Here is a 21,042-nt window from a genome sequence, read left to right as displayed (position 1 = left end):
TGCCGATCTTGAAATCACTTTGCACTTTGGATTTTTCAACATTTTTGTCAGTTTTTGAGGAAAAATTTCCTGATCTTGATGCATGTAAATAATCAGATACATTCATGGTGTTGACACCAATGACTTTGTATAATTTACAGTTTGTATAGCCTATCAGACCACTTCCTTTATCATTTTTGTCATTAACAGAGCTTGACAGATGTGTAGTATTGTTTGGCCTGGCAGCCAAAAATGCTCAAATGAGTACCATTCTAGTGAGTGCGCTGTACAAACAAGTAAAGTTTATGCTGAATGAGGAAAGCTCACACGCAAAAATAGATTCAGCGAACTTTATGTTGACCTATGCATTTGATTTTGATTGGATAGTGCCTCTTTATGAATGGCCCAGGGTCTCTATAAGGACGAGCTGCATTAGGGAGCCCTCTAGAGAGCTGAGGGTAGTGCACAGGGTTTGAGGAAAGAGGGGAGCACGAATGAGTTCAATGTCATGTTGACCATTACAGTTTCCTCGTTATGGAAATGTGATCTTTTTTTCTATTATTTCTACTGTACTTGCATCAAAATGAATGAGTTACCTTTATTTTTCTCTCAATCACAGCCTCACTTTATGTACGTGTGTGTGTGTGTGTGTGTGTGTGTGTGTGTGTGTGTGTGTTATTTGTCTGGCTGCACAGCTTTGACTTCCAGAGCTAAATCTCTCCTTGTGTCAGCTCCTTGGCTATTAATAACACATCACACAGAACTGAAATTGTACTATCCACCATACCACTATGTGTGTCTGTGAGGTTCTGACAGTGCATCGTCGTAATGTAGAGAAGATTTTCAGGGGCTGATGGCCCATTACTGCATGACTCCATCATTAAAGCCATTATATCACATTGCTTAAATCGCATTAGTAGAGGCTTTCCCTTAATAACCCAAATGTAATTATGGTGTAAGACATGTATCTGCACACAAGAGGAAACAAATGTAAATGTAAATGTAAACGTGAAACAGTCAAACAGAGAATGTTGGCCTGTGCATCTTCCCCTCTAGTTTATTTGGTACACCTCACTAAAATGGCAGATCATTTTATTGTGTTGAGGGTAAGCTAAATAACAGATTTATAATACACTGCAGCTCAACAGCGCCACAAGTAGAAGTGACATCCTAAAAAATATGCATACAGTAGATTTTGCACCGCTCCAAATCATCCTGACCTAGAAAGGCACTTACCTTCCCCGAGGCCCAACAGTCCCTTTAAGGAACCACATTTAAGTCTCCTAGATCCTGATCTTTCTATAAATCCATACCAACTTGCACACACTCATAGATATAAGTACCCCTATTTATTTTCTCATCTCAGCTAAGATCTAGATGGTAAAAGGTTCTGTTTTCCTTTTTAGTTGGAGTTTGGTTTTGCCTTTAGAAATGTCCTGAATGTGAAGTTTTTGTTTGTTTTGCCTTTCTTCATTTGATAAAGTTTGGCTTCTGAGTGTTCTTACAAGATTTATTTTTCCACTTGAAACTGTCAATGTACCACTTGACTCTGTATCCATTCAACTCACGTCAAATTCTTTCCCAATAAATTCATGCTGAAACAGGGCCATAGCAGGGATTTCATTGATATATTTTGAGCATTAAATTGTCATAATAGTTATTCCCCAAAGTAAGAAGCATATAGGTCCTAATTCCTTATCCCTTTGTTTCTTGACTTGAGTAGTTAAATCATAGTACATCATGTCTAAACTAATGTTTGAGTAATGACCTCAATGTGGCAGGGGGATGTATAGCTCTTGTCTGAGCACACCTTCAGGCTTTGGGTTTATGGAAAATATTCTATTTCAAATATGAGTAGGTTTCGGAATAATGTAACAGTGAAAGGTTATGATGTACCTGTGATTCCTCATGTCTGCGTTTACTACCTGAGGATAAGAATTGCTGGCTGCCGTTTCAGATCATGTGTCCGTTTGCTCGAGGTGATCGCTAATAGAGGCTGGCATAGAGGGTAGGAAGCAGGTTGATCTCTTAATGCCGCTTAGGCCAATCCTCCAGCACGTTTCCCCAGTGCTAATCGAGCCACAAGGAGAGCATGAGTTTGCCAGAGGGAAACAGGGGTTTATCTGGGTGCAGGGAGAGAGAGAGAGAGAGAGAGAGTGCTAATCACTGTAATGTGGTTAGTTGGACTGGTATTGTTCTGGACCACAGGCTGCACCCGCACACAAACAGTTGCTTGGCATGTGATGGCCGCCACCACATGCTCCACATGCCTCCCTTCTTATCTCACTGTCTTTTTATAATTAGTTCTGTTAGTTAGGCAGTGGTGTTTGCATTGTGGTTTGATGGGTGACCCGTGACAGATATGGAAACTAATTGATTACAGGGATTATAGAGAAGAAAGTAAAATGCAAGTTGGATGCTCCAAATTGCGAGCGCGTTCATCAAAGTGGTGCATGTTCTAAAGGGATATTCCTGTCTTCCATGTGTTTATTCCAAACAAATTCAGCCATGCCATACCATAGTACTCTTTCTCTACCCATTTCTTCCCCTATGTTTTTTGTTTTTTTTAAATCTACCACACTTGCTGCATGCCCCTAGGGCTCACACATTCATTTCTTTAATCACATTAAGGCGTTGAACAAGAAATCTATTGGAGTGGATGAATACCAATGATTAATTCAGTAATTGCCTGATTTTCCTCTGTTGCCCCAGTTTTTGTTGTTGAAACTTGATGCCCATCCGATAGATTGCCACCAGGTCATCAGAGAAGGAACTCCAACAACTGTATTGATCTCCTGGCTTTTTATCTACAGACGGGATGGCACAGAATCTGATACAGATCTTTGTGGCTCCCAGAGGATGTATCCCAGTGACTAATGACCAACACCGGATGACCTGAATGGATAACCATAACCTTTGGAATGGACATTCGTACTATAATCACTCACGTGAGCCCCTGACCCTTCATCTAGAGCTATCACAATGTAAATATTCTTGGTCAAAAACCTGCAAAATGTTCCTATCTGCCATGGAGCTGTACTTTGTGCTGTCCAAGGAGGGGTTTCCAAGTCAGTCCCTGATTGCACAATTAAAATCTTAAAGTGCCTCATTCAACCAACAACAGCTTTATTCGCTGATGTCAGCAGGGCCAAAGGCAGATTTCTTGAAAAAAAATTGAATGAGCAGTTTCCTGTTTCCTGAGAACCCCTGCTGAGTATAATCACCTCTAGCTCTGTCCTCAATGACCAACTCTACTGTTGCAACCCCACAAAAGGAAAGGCTCTAAGAATACTCATTATTTAGCCATGAGTTGTTGGCCCTACCTAAAAGAAGACTGCGGCTCCTCCTAGGGGGGCCGTCAGCCTCTCTCTAAACTGGCACGTTGGTTGAGTAATTGGCCAGTGTCAGCCCTGTACATCTGTAAACCCATTTATCAGTAAAACCTGAGAGTGTATTTCGTCTGCACTGGCCTCTTGTCAGCCAATGGACGAGGCGGTGGCCGTGCAGTGGAGTTGCACCCTAATCGAACAAACTCCACTCCCATGTAATTACTCAGCCTCCCTGGGTCCACTGCCGGTTGGTGGCAAGCTGACAGCAACACTCCTCCCCCATTGTCAGCCCCTCTATATGGAAGTAATGAGGTATGCCACGCTCACATTGCCCATCCCTCTGTGCGTGTGTGTGTGTGTGTGCGAGCGTGTCCATGTGTCTGTGTAAATGAATGAATGGGTGATGCTTTAGCTGTATAAGAGTAACAAATAAAAGAAACTGAATAAAATAGCAAGGAGGAGGATGCGGGACGAATTGCACGAACGTCACTCTGCTTTTGTCAGGGTGGTGAGATTCTAAACTACCTTATTACCGATCCCATTTTACTTGTCAAGTAAGAGAAAGACGAAATAAGAGTGTGCTGATGTTAATGGGGATTACAGGCTCCATTAGAGACAGCAGACGGCTGAGAGAGACAAAGACAAAGTGCTGAGTTCGGTGGAGTGCTGCTGTGTACAGTACATGCACCTGTGTGTGAGTGTTTCCACACACAGCCACACCACCTGGGGCAGCCTGGCAGGCAGGGTTGAACAGCTGGATTTAGCTCCTTCAAACACACACCAGAATAATGGCTGCAATTTGGCACCTGATGAATCCCATTGAAAAAAAAGAAGAAATAATTCCACCCGCCTCCACGATGCCTCGGTAGCACTCCTCGAGCCCCTTGAGCTCCAGGCCCATCTGACACAACACACGTCTGTTTCAAAACAACAAATGCCTTTTAATTACTTGTTAACGTCCATATGTTTTCACTGAAACGGTTGTCCGACATCAGCAGTGCACAAGAAACGGAGGGAAAAGGTTTCCAGCCCTCCAAGCTGCGCATGCTGCTCCACACACGAGAGAGTTGCGACGACACAGTCAGACACGAGGGAACAGGCTCGATTGTCTTGAAAGTTAGATGAGAGAATTGATAGATCAATCAAATCAAACACAAGGGAGTCATGTAAAGACAGAGGTACAGTTGGGTTTGGGTTAGCGTGAAGATAGAAAGCAAAGAAAAACTAACCTTGTTTGTCAGCAGTGAAAAAAATCACACTTATCATTTTTAGAAGTTGGACAACATTATCCAGAGAGGAAAGGTAGTCACTGATAGGCCCCCATCCAAGAGTCATATTTGACAAGAGTAAAGAAAATGCTAATTATTGACAACGTCATTGTAAGACAAACAATTTTGAAATGCAGCAGGCTGCAATAAAATAGCAGCGTTGGAAAAATGCAATCTGGTAGTAGGAGATTGGATGTGAACAGCTGTCTAACTGAACCCCTTCAATCGGCGGTTTTGTGGTGCAATAACAAAAGCGGTTGAATATATCTTATTCAACCAAAACACAACTGTAAACATAATATGGAAAAAGTACAATATTTTCATCTCAAATGTAACAGAGAAAAATCTGATCATTCCTATTCCCACAAGAACGCGGTGATCAATATCTCGCCACTTGGAAGAAGAACTCGGCAGCAACTCAAAAATCAAACAAGCTTGACATCTCTTACAGTCTTTTCACACTGATAACGTTAGCAAACATTTTTCTCATTACACATCCAGCAGACAAAGTGCAACAATTTTGGGTCGTATTTCTGGTGAGCTGACAAATGCAAGTGCAATATTCACTCTCCTTTCAGCTCCGTTTCATTCTACGCCAGCTCTACAGGAAAAAAAAACTATCTAGCTCTTAAGCTGATGAATGTTTTACCATGGTCATTGATCGGGTTGCTCAATCAGAGCTTTTTCTCTGCACTGGCCAGACCACAAAATAACTATTTTGTTGAGTCCCAGTGCAGTTTTTAATAAACACATTACTGGGATTTTTAGATATCAAGTATTGGTGTCGCTGCGTCACCTTCATATACCTAAATCAGTCGACCTACTGTTCACCCACAGCTTATTAAATGTACTAGTGTAAATGGCTGAATTAAGCACTTGACACTTGATCCGGAGAAGCTGCTGTATTTCACCCTCCACCCCCGCCTCCTTTTCCCCGTCGATACCCTCACGAGACCCCTCTCAGTTCTGAGGTTAAAGGTCACCTTGAAAAAGGGGAGAGGAGGGTGACATGACGTGTGCGTCTGCGGCGGGGGGGCTCGGGAGTAATTCCATGGGGACATTGGAGGAGGAACAAAGAGCGGGCCATGTGACTCGAGGTGAAGCCTCCTCTTTCTTTTGTGCGCCACATGGACACGAGCATCTGCGGTGGAAGGCCTGAACAGAGACGTGCGCCGCGTGGGAGACAATGCAGAGACACTGTGCTGTTTTCTGTGTGGTTCATGTGGCCCTAAATGGCCACTATTCATCGGATCTTTCTGAAGCCGACTGGGTCTGGAGAGAGGAACTGCCCCGCTAATTACCGACAGTCACTGCCCTGGTTTGTTCAGCTCTGCGGAGACCATTGTTGTCCTGCACCAGAACAGGAAGTCTCCAGCTACACTGGCATTGTTTGTGATGGTTAAAAACGTCGCTTCGAAAAGACCAGTAAAGGCAAAATGTAAATTAACATCAACAACAACTGTTTTTTTGGGCTTGTAGAAAACCTCAAAAGCCACTGCAGTTCATGAGGATCTGTGTGAATAGTGTGCATGCCATTCTTCCAAAGTTTTGAAAATCTTCACTATACACTGTACTGTAAGTGGGCTTATATATATGTAATATCGACATGAAAGACAAGACACTCAGATCACTGATTTTTCACTGTGCTGTTCCAAAATTGGGAAAAGATATTTGCACTGCATGCATCATGAAAAAATGACAGTTGATTCATGCATACAATAGATTGTTTAGGTCATTTGTCCTATTCCTCAACTTGGGCAACAAGTCTATCGGTCACCTATCCCTATCATCAGACACAACCTTGCTGTATTGTTGTGCTTTTGGTGAAAGAAACACATTTCTGAAGGCAAGAGGATCTTTGTCAAGGATGGAGGATGATTACAATAAAACACGCGTTGTGGATAAAAGGAACAATGGTGTCCGTTTCAAACAGACTGTGTTGCTCTATATAGAATGTCAACTAACGTCCTCCTTTGTTCCTGTCATAACTACAATGGCCACTATAGGCTGCCTAATGATAAAACATGACTATGGTTGTATATCGTACAGACAACCAACGGGCCATCCTCAAGAATCTTAATTGTGTTTCCTGACCGCTTACTTCACACATTCACAGGTTTGATCAACTTTTGGGAAGTCCACGTCTTCTACTTAACCAAAGAATATCCTAAAATGGTTTCACCAAAGCATCACCCATGTTTGGCCCTGATTTCCTATCCCTGGCAGTGGTTAACCTGCCTGCAGGCACGTTTACATCCATGAAGGTTTAGATCTGCAGAAAAATTAATCTTCTGGCCTCTGAAGAATTAACACCATTTGTTTCAACCTTACCAAAAAAAGGCCAACGTTGTTAAAGAAACATTATTTGTACTATGTATTCCTGACCTGCAAAATTTACCAAACACAGAATCTCCAGTCATGTACTGTACCAGATGAGTGTGGGAGGAAATCCTAGAGAGCAACATTTAGGAAAAGGAATAATCCCCAGCCTTCTGTCTGTGGCTTCTGTGCTTCAAACAGTGAGACAACATAAGCAATTCTATTGCCAAAAGACATTACACGCAGTGCCAAATTACACAATGCCACATAATACCATACATATGCAGATAGTGTAGGGGAGTGTAACATGACCACTCATCTGTTTGTTTCCTTTAACATTTCTGGCCCGTTGACACAACCAGTCTTGGTATTAATCCACAGGGGATGATGAAGTTGATCAAATGCTTACAGTACATTTGGAGAAATTGCATTTCCTTTCGCAATTTTGCACATATTACGAGTTAAAGTTGTCTCTTGAGAACCCACCCTCACATAACACTCATTTCAGTTGCCCATCTGTACATCTGTGGATGTGACCAATTTGTCTCTGGAAAAAATATTGATGACACTTTCTCAGATCTCATCATTCACCCTTTCGGCTCCTGCCACTCCCCACGAGACAAAAGCTGCCGGGGTCCAGAAAGAGCCTCCTGTATTGTTGTGTTGAGTATGTGGGGACGGCTCAGAGTGATGATGGGAAGGCAGGATCTCACTAAAAAATCTCACTGTCATCCAACTCAACATCGGTGCCAGCGTCCTGTCAGTGGGCCAAACCAGCATCAGGGAGTCAAGTGCCGACGCACTTAAGCCGAGGGGAGACACATAAACATGTCTACACGGTATCTAGGTTAACTTTGTCCGGCCAATCTGCTCTGGTTTCTCTATCCGTAATCTCCTCCCCTGTCTTAACACAGTGGGAGGTACAGCGCATAAAACCATAGGATTTCCATTCCTTCGCACAGGGTGTGAACAATGAAGCTGGTGAGCGAAAAAAAGGAACCGTCACTGAAGGTGCAACAGAGAATGTAAAGAGAGTTTGACCCGTTTGTATTTTTGGAAGTTTTAAGTTTAAGTTTCTTCATGTCCAGTGCCAAAATTGTATAGCTAATATAAATTTAGGGCAGGTATCTGATATTTAATAAAAGATACTAGGAAAACGAAGAAACTAGTACAGGAGCTAATGTCCTAGAATACATTTCTTCCATGAATGTTTTTTTCAACATCTGAATCTTGGCAGTTGAGATGATTGACTTTCTCAAAAGAATATAACACAATATTTCTAACATCAAGGAACTGAACAGCAATCTTTCTTCCATATTTTCAAATGTAGGAATATTCAGGCAGCTCAAACCAGCCTATGGACCCATGAAGACCATTTAAAACACAACTTTGCGTTCAAGACTTTGAACAGCGCCATTGCCCAACAATGTTTACTCATGACTTTGCTCTGAGAAATATCTGACTGTGCAGAGCCGATCCACTGCCACACAACTGACATCAGGTCCTCGTTTGGCACCAGCCCCTCATACGCCATGCTGCTGGCTCATGTTGCACAATTGTTTAATCGTTTTGTTGGTTTGTCAATGTAGCGAAGCCTCGTGGCCCCAGACCCCTATGGAGTTTTGACGGCAGATTGTGATGGGAAAAATAAATGAAATGTAAATAATTTCTGGGAAATACAACTTTGACCAAATACAGTAGGTACACAAACCAAAACAAACACCAGGGATATAACATATCATTTGATTTCCGCGCAAAAACAAGTCTTAATTTCACAAGGACTGCACATTGTAGATATCACAAACAAAGGTTATTAGCAAGTATGGATTACATTTAAAATTCCCACTAAAGCATGCATTGATCCAATGCAGCCTGAGCTGCATCGCAAGGACTATACCCATTGATCAGGAGCCTACTGGTGGGAAGCGGCTGTAGCGTCCCAGTGAAACCAGTACATTGATCAACAGAAACAGAGAGAGATTAGACAGAAGGGAAAGAGAACATTGATCTCCAACTGCATCCGAAGGGCACTCCTGTCCCGATGGGTTGAGGGAGATCCCCCCCCATTCTCGCTCCCCTCCTTTTCCGACTCCTTCACTTTGCTCGCTGGACCATGCATGAGTATTGTGTCCCTCTGACCATGTGCTGCTCTCTCACAGTGAATGAGCTTTCCATCAGTGGGAGGCACCACCCAAAACAGCGACAACAGAGAGCCTTGTTATGTACTGCACAGCTGCCTATACTGTAATGCTACTGTAATCGCAAACACTCTGGTTTAACTCGTGAATATTCCACTCCGGGTTCAAGCACCTGCATCATCACTAAGACACTATGGAGTGTTTTCATTGTGTCCTTTGTAGCGTGGTAGTAGTTCCTCTGCTCAAAAAAAGAGGCACATGTGAATAGCGTGAACACACAATTTCTCATCAATTGCCCACACGTCAAACTGTGATTACTGAGTCCAATAGCAGGACAGGGCAGCCGAGGAGTCCCAGATGCATCAGCCGAGAATGGAGGCAGTGCAGCCATACCGACAAGCAGCACAGCCTGCTCCTCTAACCCTCAGTTGTGGGGTAAAGAGACATACACCTCAGGGATTGCAGTGAATATGTTACCCCACTACACTGTAGCAAGATGGCTCCAATGCATCAACCTCTGCCACATGCATTGTCTGCAGAAATAGAGTCTCAGGAAAGAAACTTTTACTTAAACTCATTCGTTTCTCTTCGTTTGCAGGATTATTTGATGCAAATTGCGATACTATAGATGCATAAAAATGTCAAAAAACACATGAAAAGCACTTTGAATAAGTTCAACAGCTCCCTTGTATCCTGTTATATACACAAATATTCACTGTTAATATTTCAGCAATGGAACCAGAGTAGTAGTGAATAGGACATTCATCCAGCAACTCAGCATCTCCAGGAACCCTCTTCCCCCAAAACCCTAGGGGGTAGGTGATGAAAGAAGGTAAACCGTACCTGTTTGCCAGATGTACAGGGGTTTATTTTCCACTGCGGTTTGAGCATCCAGCTCCCAGATGGAGAGAAAGAGCAGTGCTAACCTCCAGAGAGAGGGGAGCGGTGCCCCACTCGAGACCCCCAGTGTCCCCATAGCTCGGATGGCCAGCCCCTTGGCCACCACACGGCAACTACAGTAGTTCCCAATGCAGTCAGCAGGAAAAAAGCAAGCCTGGCCACGAGGTAGAGAGCTGGACTTCAGTGTGTTTTCTGCTTTGTCCACACCAGTGCGTCCAAGAAGAAGTAATCCCGGGTGGACGGGGCTGAGGTCTTCTCTCGCTCACCTCTTCCTCTCCGTTTCCCTTTCTCTCTTTGCTCCTTAATGAGAAAGAACGAGGTCTGGCAGCAATAAAACAGGGAACAATAGATCCCTAAGCCCAGCCTGCTGCTGCTGCTGCTGCTGTATGCCGGGTTGATGCAGCACCTCCCTCTCTCCCTCTCCCTCTCTCTCTCTCTCTCTCTCTCTCTAACACAGACACATGCACACACGCCCACCATCTCTACTCTCCCTGCCTCTCACTCATCTTTCATCGCTCGCTCAAAGGAAGTTGTTTTTGCGCTTTGACTGAAGTAGTTAGGCTAGATTGAGCAGATGGAGGTGTGGAAGTGTGTTTGTTGCTGAAAGAGTGGCTTAAAAAAAGAAAAAAAGGGTAAAGATGAACAAGTCAAAGAAAAAGTAAGAGAAAAAAGGATTTTTATTTCAAATGCGGGGATTCCACAGGGTTCTTTCTTTGGACCACTGCTTTTCAGTTTATACTGTTAATAAATGATTCACGAAAATCATGTCACTGAGCAAATGTTCATGTATGCAGATGACATTGATGTAAACACCAGGGTATTTCCTCATTGGATGGCCCGGTGTTGCAGTATTTAAAATGTGTAGAAGAGAACTGTTTGAAATTTGCACTTTACATCCAAAAAACCATGGCATGATATTTTTCATACAAGGGTTGGCACAGGTTTGAGATGTAAAATATTGCTCATAATCTCATCTTTCTATCTTTGATAGATTCCAATCCAAATCTAAATTAATATGTAAAAGGGATGATCAAGGTTGCACAACCTAATGTAGACTCATTAGTGATGTAAAAAAAAAATTGTAATCACCTCTGTACCACCCTGACCATTTGTTTGTTTGCTTGTTGGGGTTTTGGTTTTTTTGGCAGCAGGATTATGCAAATACGAATGAAACGATTTCTATGAAACCTGGGGAAAAGGATGGGACACAGGTCCGGATAGAACTGATTGAATTTTGGCATGGATCTGGCAGAAAGGGCTAACTCGACAGCCCAGCTCTAATAGTCATTGAATTTTACGATAAAACCACCAACTCATACACTGTGTATGCTGCATCATGACAGAAATGATAATATAACCAAACTGCCGCAGCCAGTATGTCCGCAGGCAGCAGGGATCAGGAGCAATATTGACAGGCTAACAAGCCAACAATGTACAGTCTGGTACATTAACAAAGGTGGGCACTGCAGCGGTCTTTGGTATACCAGCGTACTAGCTGAAGTTTAGCATGTACAAGAAGCATAGGTAGAGGTCAGTGAATCCGTACGAGAGCAGTGGCCAAGTCCAATCAGGCGTTCGGTTTTGCAGCACTGAATGGTCTCAACTTCTCCTAGATCTATCCATGACTTCAGCAGCAAGAACATACAGCTCTGGTAAAAGCCCCAATGGAAGAACATATCAGTCACCTACCAATCAGCTTAAGCTAGATGAAGTTTGTCCCACAAAAGCTTTTGCTATGTTTTGTGCAGCGTATAGTACAGTATGGCTGTCTGAATATCAAACTCATTTCAGTGCCAGCAGAAAAGTTTGGCACACAGTTTTGACACAGTCCATAATAATCCAGAGTAATTAACTGTATGTTAGACACAATGCTATTCCTTTAATTTTCATTTAATTTGGGAACAGTGATGTTTCTGTCAAAACTCGTTTTCTGTTGCATATTACTGGGTTGTTATGCATTTGTGCTGCCACTTGAATTATCAACAAGGGGGACGTACAATATTAAGGGATTGATGATCAATAAGTATATAGTATGTACATGTAATCAACCAGTGATTTGGTTCCTAATGCCACACTGGTAGAGGAGCACAGCAGGCATACACTCCTGCTCAAGCCCTGAACATCTGCAATTTTCTAAAAATCGCTGTATAACCTGATAGCCACAAATTGAAGACTGACTCACTTTTCTGTTGAGCAGCATAATGACAGCACTTGTACTTTGTTGAAAACTAGAGTCCTGTACACATTTCTTAATAATGAGGGAACCAGCATGGAATCATTTTGGATATTTAATGATCCCCTGTGGTGCTGTATGACTCTGTTTTGCCATCTCTTCTGACAGACAAACAATGCCCCCTACTACTCAGGACCAGATGCATGGACATACAGAATCATTCTTCTCAGTCGTTCATGTCAGTTCATGGTACAGCCTGCAGAACACTGACAAGAGTTCACGCGGGTCATCTCAAGGAGGACGAAGGAGAAAACAGGGAGAAATTGAGCTGGGGTAAGAGCAAGGCTGAAGCCGGGCTTATCAGGGCTCTATGGGGCTTCTATCTGACCCTGATTAGTGGGGATCTGCTGGGTGGGATTACTGCTGCGTTTAAGACGACAAACAGGCAATGTGAGGGGGGGGCAGGCAGGTAATAGAGGAGCACAGCCAGTCAAGGAAAGAACTTTATGATGACAAACATTAAATTTAAAAATATATATATAAAAAACGATATTAGAAAAGAAGTATACCACAGTACAATACAGCATACAGTGTTTCCCACAGAATTAGATCCTATCCGTAGAGTATACAGTTTATTGCTATTGTCTTTGTTGCATTTGTCTGGATCCAATTTGTTTGAATAACATTGTGGTCTGATGCAAACAGTGCAAAATGAACAATGGGCATGTTGAAGGCCCACACCAAGTCCTCCCACTCATGCGACGAATTACGTCGCATGTGGTAAAAACGACCATATCGGCCGTCTCCTAAAAAAGCACCTCTACCGGTGACGGGAGCTTTGCCACAAATTATTTTTTTTCACCTCAGAGCATTGTCGGCCTCTGTTTGCTTTACCAACACATGGTTGATGAGCTTGTAAAGGTAAGGGTGGTGGTTAGGGTGACATGGCAGAGAATCAGCACGATTACTTACAGAAGCAAATCCATTCAAATACCCAAACTTGACTGGCTTACCAGGTACCATCACTGACCTCTAGCGACTGTGTATATCACTACCACTAGAGGTGGGGGTCTTTTAAACCGGCCACACACGTCGTAATGCGCCACTTCAAAAATTACCCATCTGGTCGTTTTTGGTGGAGGACAGTCTCCAAAGGCCGTTATGTAGAACAGTGCAATGAAAATACTGTGCGTAAAGAAAACTTAAAGAGTTCTTAAACAGTAGGCTACATGTTACATAATAGTTTCTATTAACATCTCCCACACATACACACACACACACAAACACACACACACTTGTCTACTCAATGAACTAAAGTCTCCAGTCTGCACTATTGAGTTCGGGCTTCCTCTGGGTTAATGACTCTGGTTTAGGGTTCTTTCCAGCGCCACTCCTTAGCAGGTGTTAACTTGGCTTCATCATATCTGCTTAAAGTAGTTGATGCTTGATGCCATGCCTTGAGGGATTTTCGAAGATATTTTTTGGTCCTGGATTTTGATTCCCTTTTGAACAATGTTATTAGCACATCTCTTGACAGCACCACTCACCTCTTCTCATGCCCCTCTTCCATGAAGAGTTCCAAGTCACTTGTTTGAGCATGAGGAGAAAAGAAACGGTGCTCCTCAGGTAAAAAACAGTATTGTATTTTCTGTACTGGTTCACTTGGCCAGCACTCATGCAGTGCGGTATGGTGACTGAAGGATTTCCTCCAGTAAATTCTCCTGTACCAGCTCAATGTGAGCCTAGACAGTATGTTCAACATGACACAAAGATCCTGAAACCGTAATATACGACTGGTGAGACGCTACTCCTGTGTCCATGGTGGCCTGTCTCCAGTTGCCACCAAAGTGAAATGCCTGCACCAGTGACCAATTTGGAAGCACAGTTTTCTGAAAAGTCCATGTGGTGTAGAGCCTGTCTCACATAGGCCCCCCTTCAGACATCTACTCCGTTCTGCTTGGTGGAGCCAATTATACTGGTGTCTTGCTAGAAAGTCAAGCTTACTATTGAAGACTGTCAGATGGTCATTCTAAGTGCCAGTTTCTGTCTTCACTGTGTTGGTGAATGGCTCGTCCCCTTGTAGATTTTTCTGTCTGTCCCACTGTTTGCCACACAAGCCAGGTCTCCAGAGCCTGAACCCCCCACAATCTCTCGTCACAGCAGCACTTGACACAACAACAGTATGTTGTATGTACGTCTCTGCACCACAGACAATTGATTTGCTTAAACAAAAGAAGAAACAAAACCAATTTTTTAAAAAACCTTCATGCAAAAATTCTGATAAAAGGGCGCACACAATTGGCCCGGTTGATCCGTGCCGTACTTAAACGTGATTCCCCCCCGCTGGCCAGGCCTCCACTCACACTGCTTCAAAAGATCCGGGCCAAGGCATGATTGCTTCTTGCTTATACATCATCCTCATCGCAATGCATCGCTTTGTTTTTGAAAACGTGCGGCCTTGTAGAGGTTTTAGCCACATACTGGAGAGCAGCACAGTCGCATTGGCGACCGCCGTCAATGCTTGTGTTCGTACATGTGCAATCGTGCTGTGCCGAAGCCCACCTATCTCAACCTCGACACCTCGAACAGCAGGTCCCCGATTTGACTCCCAGCCCTCCATCTACTCTGTCCCCCATATGGGATGGGAACAATTATTCGCAGGATTTAATCTACCTGCGCTTGGTCTGTAGGTGAGTCTCGGTCTGGCTTGGTCCTTTGGTAACAGTGAAATAAGCTGTTGATCCATCTTGCAACAGAAAACATAATTCAGACCCTTTTGTGCTACTACAGTCCCAAATTTCTCCCAAAAACATATCCTCCTTGGAAAAGGGAAAAAAACATACTCATTGAGCGCAACAACATCTTGAGTCATAAACCACTCAGGGACAGATGCACTGATGAAATTGCAGTTCCACATATCTTATGTTTAGCATGTCTATCATTCAGGAAGATACATTATTATCATCACGACCACTGAATGAACTGTTGTTCAATGCACACCTGTACTGCATAGGAATGTCGAGTACTGGCATGGAAGTGAATAGTGAGTGCAGCATGTGTGTGTATGTGATAGAGATATGTCGGGTCTCCATAGAGACATAGCAGGTGACATGATGATGAGAGAGAGAGAAGTCTAGCACAGAGAGAGAGGGAGAGGGGTGTATAAATAATAGGGCTGAATAAAAAGACATCCAAACACAGGCTGAATAACTCAGATGCAAGTATATGGTCGCACACAAACAACAGCCTCCACTCAGATGGTTTCTGATCCAGCGCCACACATTAATTCCAGAGTTCAAAACACTCCTACCAGCTACGAGGATTATGCAAGGAACTGTACGTATCACAGTGGGCCATGTAATAAAAACCCTCCAGGCACTCAAAGGCTGACAGTAGCATATAAAAGAGTTATTAGAGTCTCCATTAGTAGAGCATCATCATAACTCCAGGCTGCTGCCATAACAGGAGGCGGCAAATGATAAAAGGATTGAGGACTTCTTTCTCTCCGCCTCCCTTTTTCTAGTGAAATAATTCAGATTCGAGACAGGTGGTGCTTGACAATATGATGTTAAAGAACACTGATGAGGGGTTAGAGGTAATGAAAATGAACATCTCTAGGCATGTGTGCACAGTAAGTGGATGATCTCACCCTGAACTGAGACATGGACATGAAGCTACGTTATCAATTGGGACTATAAGAAGCCGTAAGAAGTCAGAGCCTCCCACCAACTGACCACACCTTCACTGCAGTGTTTAACTTTTTTTGCAATGTCCAGAAGGTAAATACACATTATTTATTTTTAAATGTGTACCGTCCTATGTTAGTAGTACTATACTAATTCAATGCAGTGTGTAAAAGTTGTGATGCTAAATGTGATTAGCATGCATGCGTTACCATGCTACGGTGTTAGCTGTGATTTATCACACTGGCATGCTAGTGTGGGAGTGTGTGTGATCAGATCACAGACTGTGTATACAAATGGACGACATAACCCCTCTCAAAAGTAAAGTCAAATCATAGCGATCACCCCCTGGTGGCTGGCTACAGTATAGGTCATAAACCCTGCCCCCTCCATGTAAGCAGATGGGACATGGGCCAAGCAAAAGTCAAGGTTAAATACATTTTTCCTGAATGTTCTCTGTCCTTCTATGTGTTTAGGAATTAGCTGGAGACATTCATGCTCCCAATCAGATAAACTAAGATATGTATTTAAGTCTCAGAACTTGCGCACTTAGAACAAGTGCACAGAACAATACTGCAAGTGCCAAACCATACTTGTGAGGAAGCATTTCTACTCTGCAAGCGCACAGAACATTATCCGCAAGTGGGTCTTAGATGAGCCCCAACTCGCCCTCCCCTATGCGCTCGCAACTGCTCAATGCGGCACTCGCTCGCTCGTCAAGTTGAGGAACACTCCAGTCCCCAGTCTGTCTCCAGTCTTCTAACCCCTTCCTTGGCAGCAGAATCATCAAGATTGGTCCAGTCTGTCCAATCAAAGGAGAGGAGCATCAGTAACTGTCCCCGCCTCCACAGTCTCCTAAGTCAACTTTTTGAGCGCGCGTCTGAGTGTGTTGAAAAGTTGCGAGCGCCTAGGAAAGGGCGAGTTCCCGCTCGTCTCAGCCCTGCGCTCACAGAGCAGACATGCTTGCTTGAGAGTATGCCTCTGCTCACGGGATGCCATTCTGTGCACCTGCACTGTGGAAATGCTCCCTTGCAAGTAAGGTTTGGCACTCGCAGTATTGTCCTGTGCACTCTGTGATTTTACTGACTTCATAATGTTTTTACCTAGCACAGCCCTCAGGATATAAAAGCTTACATTTTTTTGCTACAGTACCATGTTTCATCATCTGCTCAGGTTGGTGAACAAGGGTGAACCATTGCCTGTATATCTGGCCCATAAGGCTCTATAGCATGTATATTGTATATTGATTTTTTCCATTCAAGACTTTTGCATTGAGGGCTGTAATGTACATTGTAGCCTCTGGTAGCCACTTGACTTTTATTGTTGTAATTTTGTTCACATTAAAAAGGAGGAATGTAACACATAATGCTGAATATGCTCTACACTTGTAAAAAAAAAAAAAAAAATCAGGGAGGTCATTATTCTTGCATGTACTGGATGTTGTTTTGCCAGTTCCTGTTCCATTCTAAAAGGGGTGAGAAGGGGTTTACCAATGGGCCAAGTGAAGCACATCCAATTTAAATATGCAAATGTTATCGCAGGGAGCCGGATGGAGGAACAATGTGGCAATGAGGGAGGACACAGAAGAAAACAGTAATGTAATTAAATGTTTACTATTGTTGGCTTCCACCATTGAGAAATTAATTATCGCTTTTAGAAGTTGTGGAAAAATGGGAAATCTCCCTTGTCTCGTGTCTCAAAGGAAATAAAGGAACAGCGATTGGGTCTAGAGTGAAACGCGAAGTGACATGTTTGCAATGAAAAGGCTAATTTGTTCATGTCAGAGAAAAAAAATTAATAGGCATACCAGGCACACAGCAAGCATCGAGTAAAACTGCTCATCTCATTTGTCCGCTGACAGTGAATGTGCATTTACAGCGGGGACTTCCCTGTTGGAGTTAACGGAAGCAGATCTGTCTCGTGGCTCTGTTCGACTTCAGAGGGGGAGACATCTGAAGGCAAGCAGAGCCGTGAAATAGCATGTCAGGCACAGATAGTGCATGGTGTTAAAATTTAAATCTGTCAGAGGGCATGTTATGTAGGGCCGCTGTGCTCTCAGGAGCTTGTTTTGACCCCGTCCCCAAACAGGAACAAAGAGACTCAACAGTAATCCGAGCAGCTTATATCACTCAAGGCAAATCATCCCTGAAATGAGTTCAGCCAGGCTGAGGCCCCGACTGCAACCAGCCTGTAGCCTCATCCCTTCTCTCCATTGTTGTCCGCTTCATTGGCTCAAAGCTGGTAACCAGATTTGGGGGAACAAAGTCGAGGGGCAGGGGGGGGGGGGGGGGGGGGGGGGGGACCCTCCATTGATCCCTAAAAAAGTCCCACTTCAGGCAGTCTGCTGGCGGAGCCCCAAAAAGAGGATTTAAGTGTGTTACCATCCACAACACAAGAGCAACCTCTGGGGAAACGCACAAACAAACACAAAGCCTTTGTGTAATAGCTGGGTCTAACTCTCTGTAAACCTGTTTTCCTGCCATTACTCACCAAGGAGAGGATTTCCCTCTAGACAATACAGCACACCAATGGTGATGTTTAAAGAACTGATTCAATTTACTGATATGTTTACTTACCAAAAATTCATTTATCTGTCTCATTGGTGTCAACGAAAACTCTGTAAAAAGCGCTAAGACCATCTGGGGGGGGACGACGACACTACACTACACTAACACACACCGGATAAATAAAACAGTTTAAGAGGGCTACTTAAAAATGCTTTACTTCTGTCATCGAACAACTTTTGTGTTTCCTCTTCAAATGAATATTTCTTGGTGTTTTAATCAAGAACAGAGGGCAACCCGGCTGACCAACGAAGATACAGTTGAAAGTTTTTTTGTTTTTTTTAAATTATCAGTAGGTGTCACGGAATGGAGGTGGATATTCATCAGAATAAATTTATAACGTTTCAAATTATAAATTGGTTGTTTACTCAGATTGGGGAAGCAAAGCAACTCCCAATCACTTAAATCCTTCAATTTTAAGATGACTTCATGTTTTCAGGTCGGGGCACAGTCAGGGGAAGGTTAAGTCTAGGTTAAGTTTTTAGGTAGGCAGGTTTAGGTAATAAAGTCAGAGATAATCTCCAGGAAGTTATTATGTGTGTGTGCGGCGCGGCTTTCTGGATCACCTCTGTCGTGGCTGGACCTCAGCGTCTGCTCAGTCTTCCACTGCACACAGTTTGTAATGATTTCAAACCTTTTTGCCAAGTTCGCTACTAAAATCTCAGGGGAGTGTTGAACGGTTCACGAATCCTCCAGACTCTGAATTAACAGAGCCCGCGGAGCCGACTTTTCCGTGTAGACGAGATTAAACTCTCAGGTAAGCGCCGTCCAGGTCACCTCCTGACAGACGTGTCGTGGCTTGTATAGGACAGAATTGACCCTTCTGTGTCATTTTGCAACACGCGGGACCTGGTGACATAGACAATGACGGGTTGCCCCTTGACAGAATGGTCGTCAGCATCTTAAGCACAAGGAGAATGTGTCCTGTGTCCACAAATAGCTGCTGGTGAGGGCACACAGAAACACGCCGCTGTCGGCTTTCATTCACAATTACGAGCGATTGCTGACATCATCATGTTATGTTCCTTCTTTATTCGTAGAGTTAGGGCTGTAGGGTAAGACAAAAGATGTCTTTATGCACAGGCCACTGAAAGGGGTCCCATGCCGATGTTACGACATCATGGAGGATCATCAGAGCAAGACAGAATGACTCTACCGTATTTTGTAAGGCCTTTTTTTTATACTGGTTAGAGTTAGATTGGGTTCGGGGAGTTCTCAGAGCTTAACACTAACCATAGTTACATTTATACCTCATGCTGTAGCCTGCTCTCTGTCATTTCATTCACATACAATCACATTCGCTCCAAAGACACAGAAACATACTTATTTGTGGCCAATGTTCATTCCAGTGTCATTGAAAACACCTATCCTTATCTCATCCTCAGTATGCCTGGGTTGACTGATTGATTTGTAATTGCACAAATAGCTCCGTCACAGTGGCGCGGGTGAAGAGGCTTTTCATCGAGGCCTGCCACGCGTCGCCTTGACTGCAGCCTCCGCAGGGACACTAACTCAATTCTTTCCAAGCAAATTGATAACATTAGTGGGGTGGTTTGCGGCCGCACACTTAACACCGGCGGCGGGTCTCAGATCCCCAGGGGAATTCAAAGAGATGCTGATATTGCACAGGCAATGCCCGGCAGGGGAATCACCAGCTGCCATCTCTGTGGAATGTGAAGAACATAATCTGATTGGGATAATCAATGCTGCACGGAGAGCAACACAATAATAACTCTTTTGATTTACACAGACATTTGGTGAAAGGCCATGCAGCAATCTTTGGAAAATATTTTGTAAACTCAAGTGTATTTAGATATTAGTGGAGGGAAGAGCAGGGCCACTATCTCATCTCCGGTCGTCCATGAGAGTCTTGATAACGAAAAAGTCATGTTGGATTCCCCGGACCAAACAAAATTGTTGCCAGTAGTAGTAACATGTGCTGGTGTGCTTGTCTTCATTGCTTATCCCTAAGATGGGTTAAATGCAAATGCAGGTCAAATCCCTGTGTGTGTGTGTAAACATACTTGACCGATAAAGGATTCTTCTTCTAGATCCAATTTTGTGCTCCTTGGCTAATTTGCTGCTTAATGCTACTGAGCCTCTCAATGCTTATTCATCATGTATGCTACTACCTGGTTGGATGGTGAGTGCAGGGATCTGTATCAGGGTGCATCAGTGTAAATTAGTGACAATATTCATTATGATTCTAGGCATGTATCGGACTGCAGTTACAAGTTACTTCAGAGGTCCCTTTGCAGCCCAAGAAAAAATTGCCCGCTCTGCAGGACAATAACAGTCTTGGATCACTACCTCTTTTTGTGCCATACCATCAAAACTCCATCATCATCATTCATCGAAGACAACCAGCTGTGGTCCGTCAAGATGGCTGCACAAGTGAGGTGGATCTGCAAGGGATAGCCTTAAACTCCGTGCTATGTTATCTTGGGAGGTAAAAAATATCTTGTCTGCGATAGGGTAACGTAAGTTTGGAGGGAGAAAGACAAATGGTTCCTGGTACTGAATTAAGTCAACCTAAGCAGGGGCATTAATCAGAGACATATTTCTTTATTCAAGTTAATTTCTTAGAAATGTAACTTCATCTGCTGACTTTAAAAATGTTAGTCAACTGAACCGAACCGCATTGTTTATGAGTTAAATTTAAAAGAGATACATTTTTTTTTTAACTAAT

At 43.4% G+C, this 21,042-nt stretch overlaps 1 protein-coding gene across 2 annotated transcripts in view; it reads right to left on the bottom strand.

Moving 5' to 3' along the window:
- The window catches only part of thsd7aa (thrombospondin, type I, domain containing 7Aa), a 127,454-nt gene extending 117,159 nt beyond the window's left edge, over positions 1 to 10,295 (bottom strand). For both annotated transcript variants that reach the window (XR_007030342.1, XM_047330306.1), the window contains exon 1: positions 9,877 to 10,295. Coding sequence is in view for 1 of the 2 variants with exons in the window: in XM_047330306.1 (XP_047186262.1) it covers positions 9,877 to 10,009 (133 nt within the window). In the remaining variant the exon portion in view is untranslated. The remainder of the gene's footprint in view (positions 1 to 9,876) is intronic.
- Between the last annotated feature and the right edge of the window lie 10,747 nt (positions 10,296 to 21,042).

The sequence above is a fragment of the Scophthalmus maximus genome, chromosome 22 (genome assembly GCF_022379125.1).
Source record: "Scophthalmus maximus strain ysfricsl-2021 chromosome 22, ASM2237912v1, whole genome shotgun sequence".
Lineage (NCBI taxonomy): Eukaryota > Metazoa > Chordata > Actinopteri > Pleuronectiformes > Scophthalmidae > Scophthalmus > Scophthalmus maximus.
Note: the sequence above shows the minus strand (reverse complement) of the source record. Positions and strands in the feature narration are given on the sequence as shown.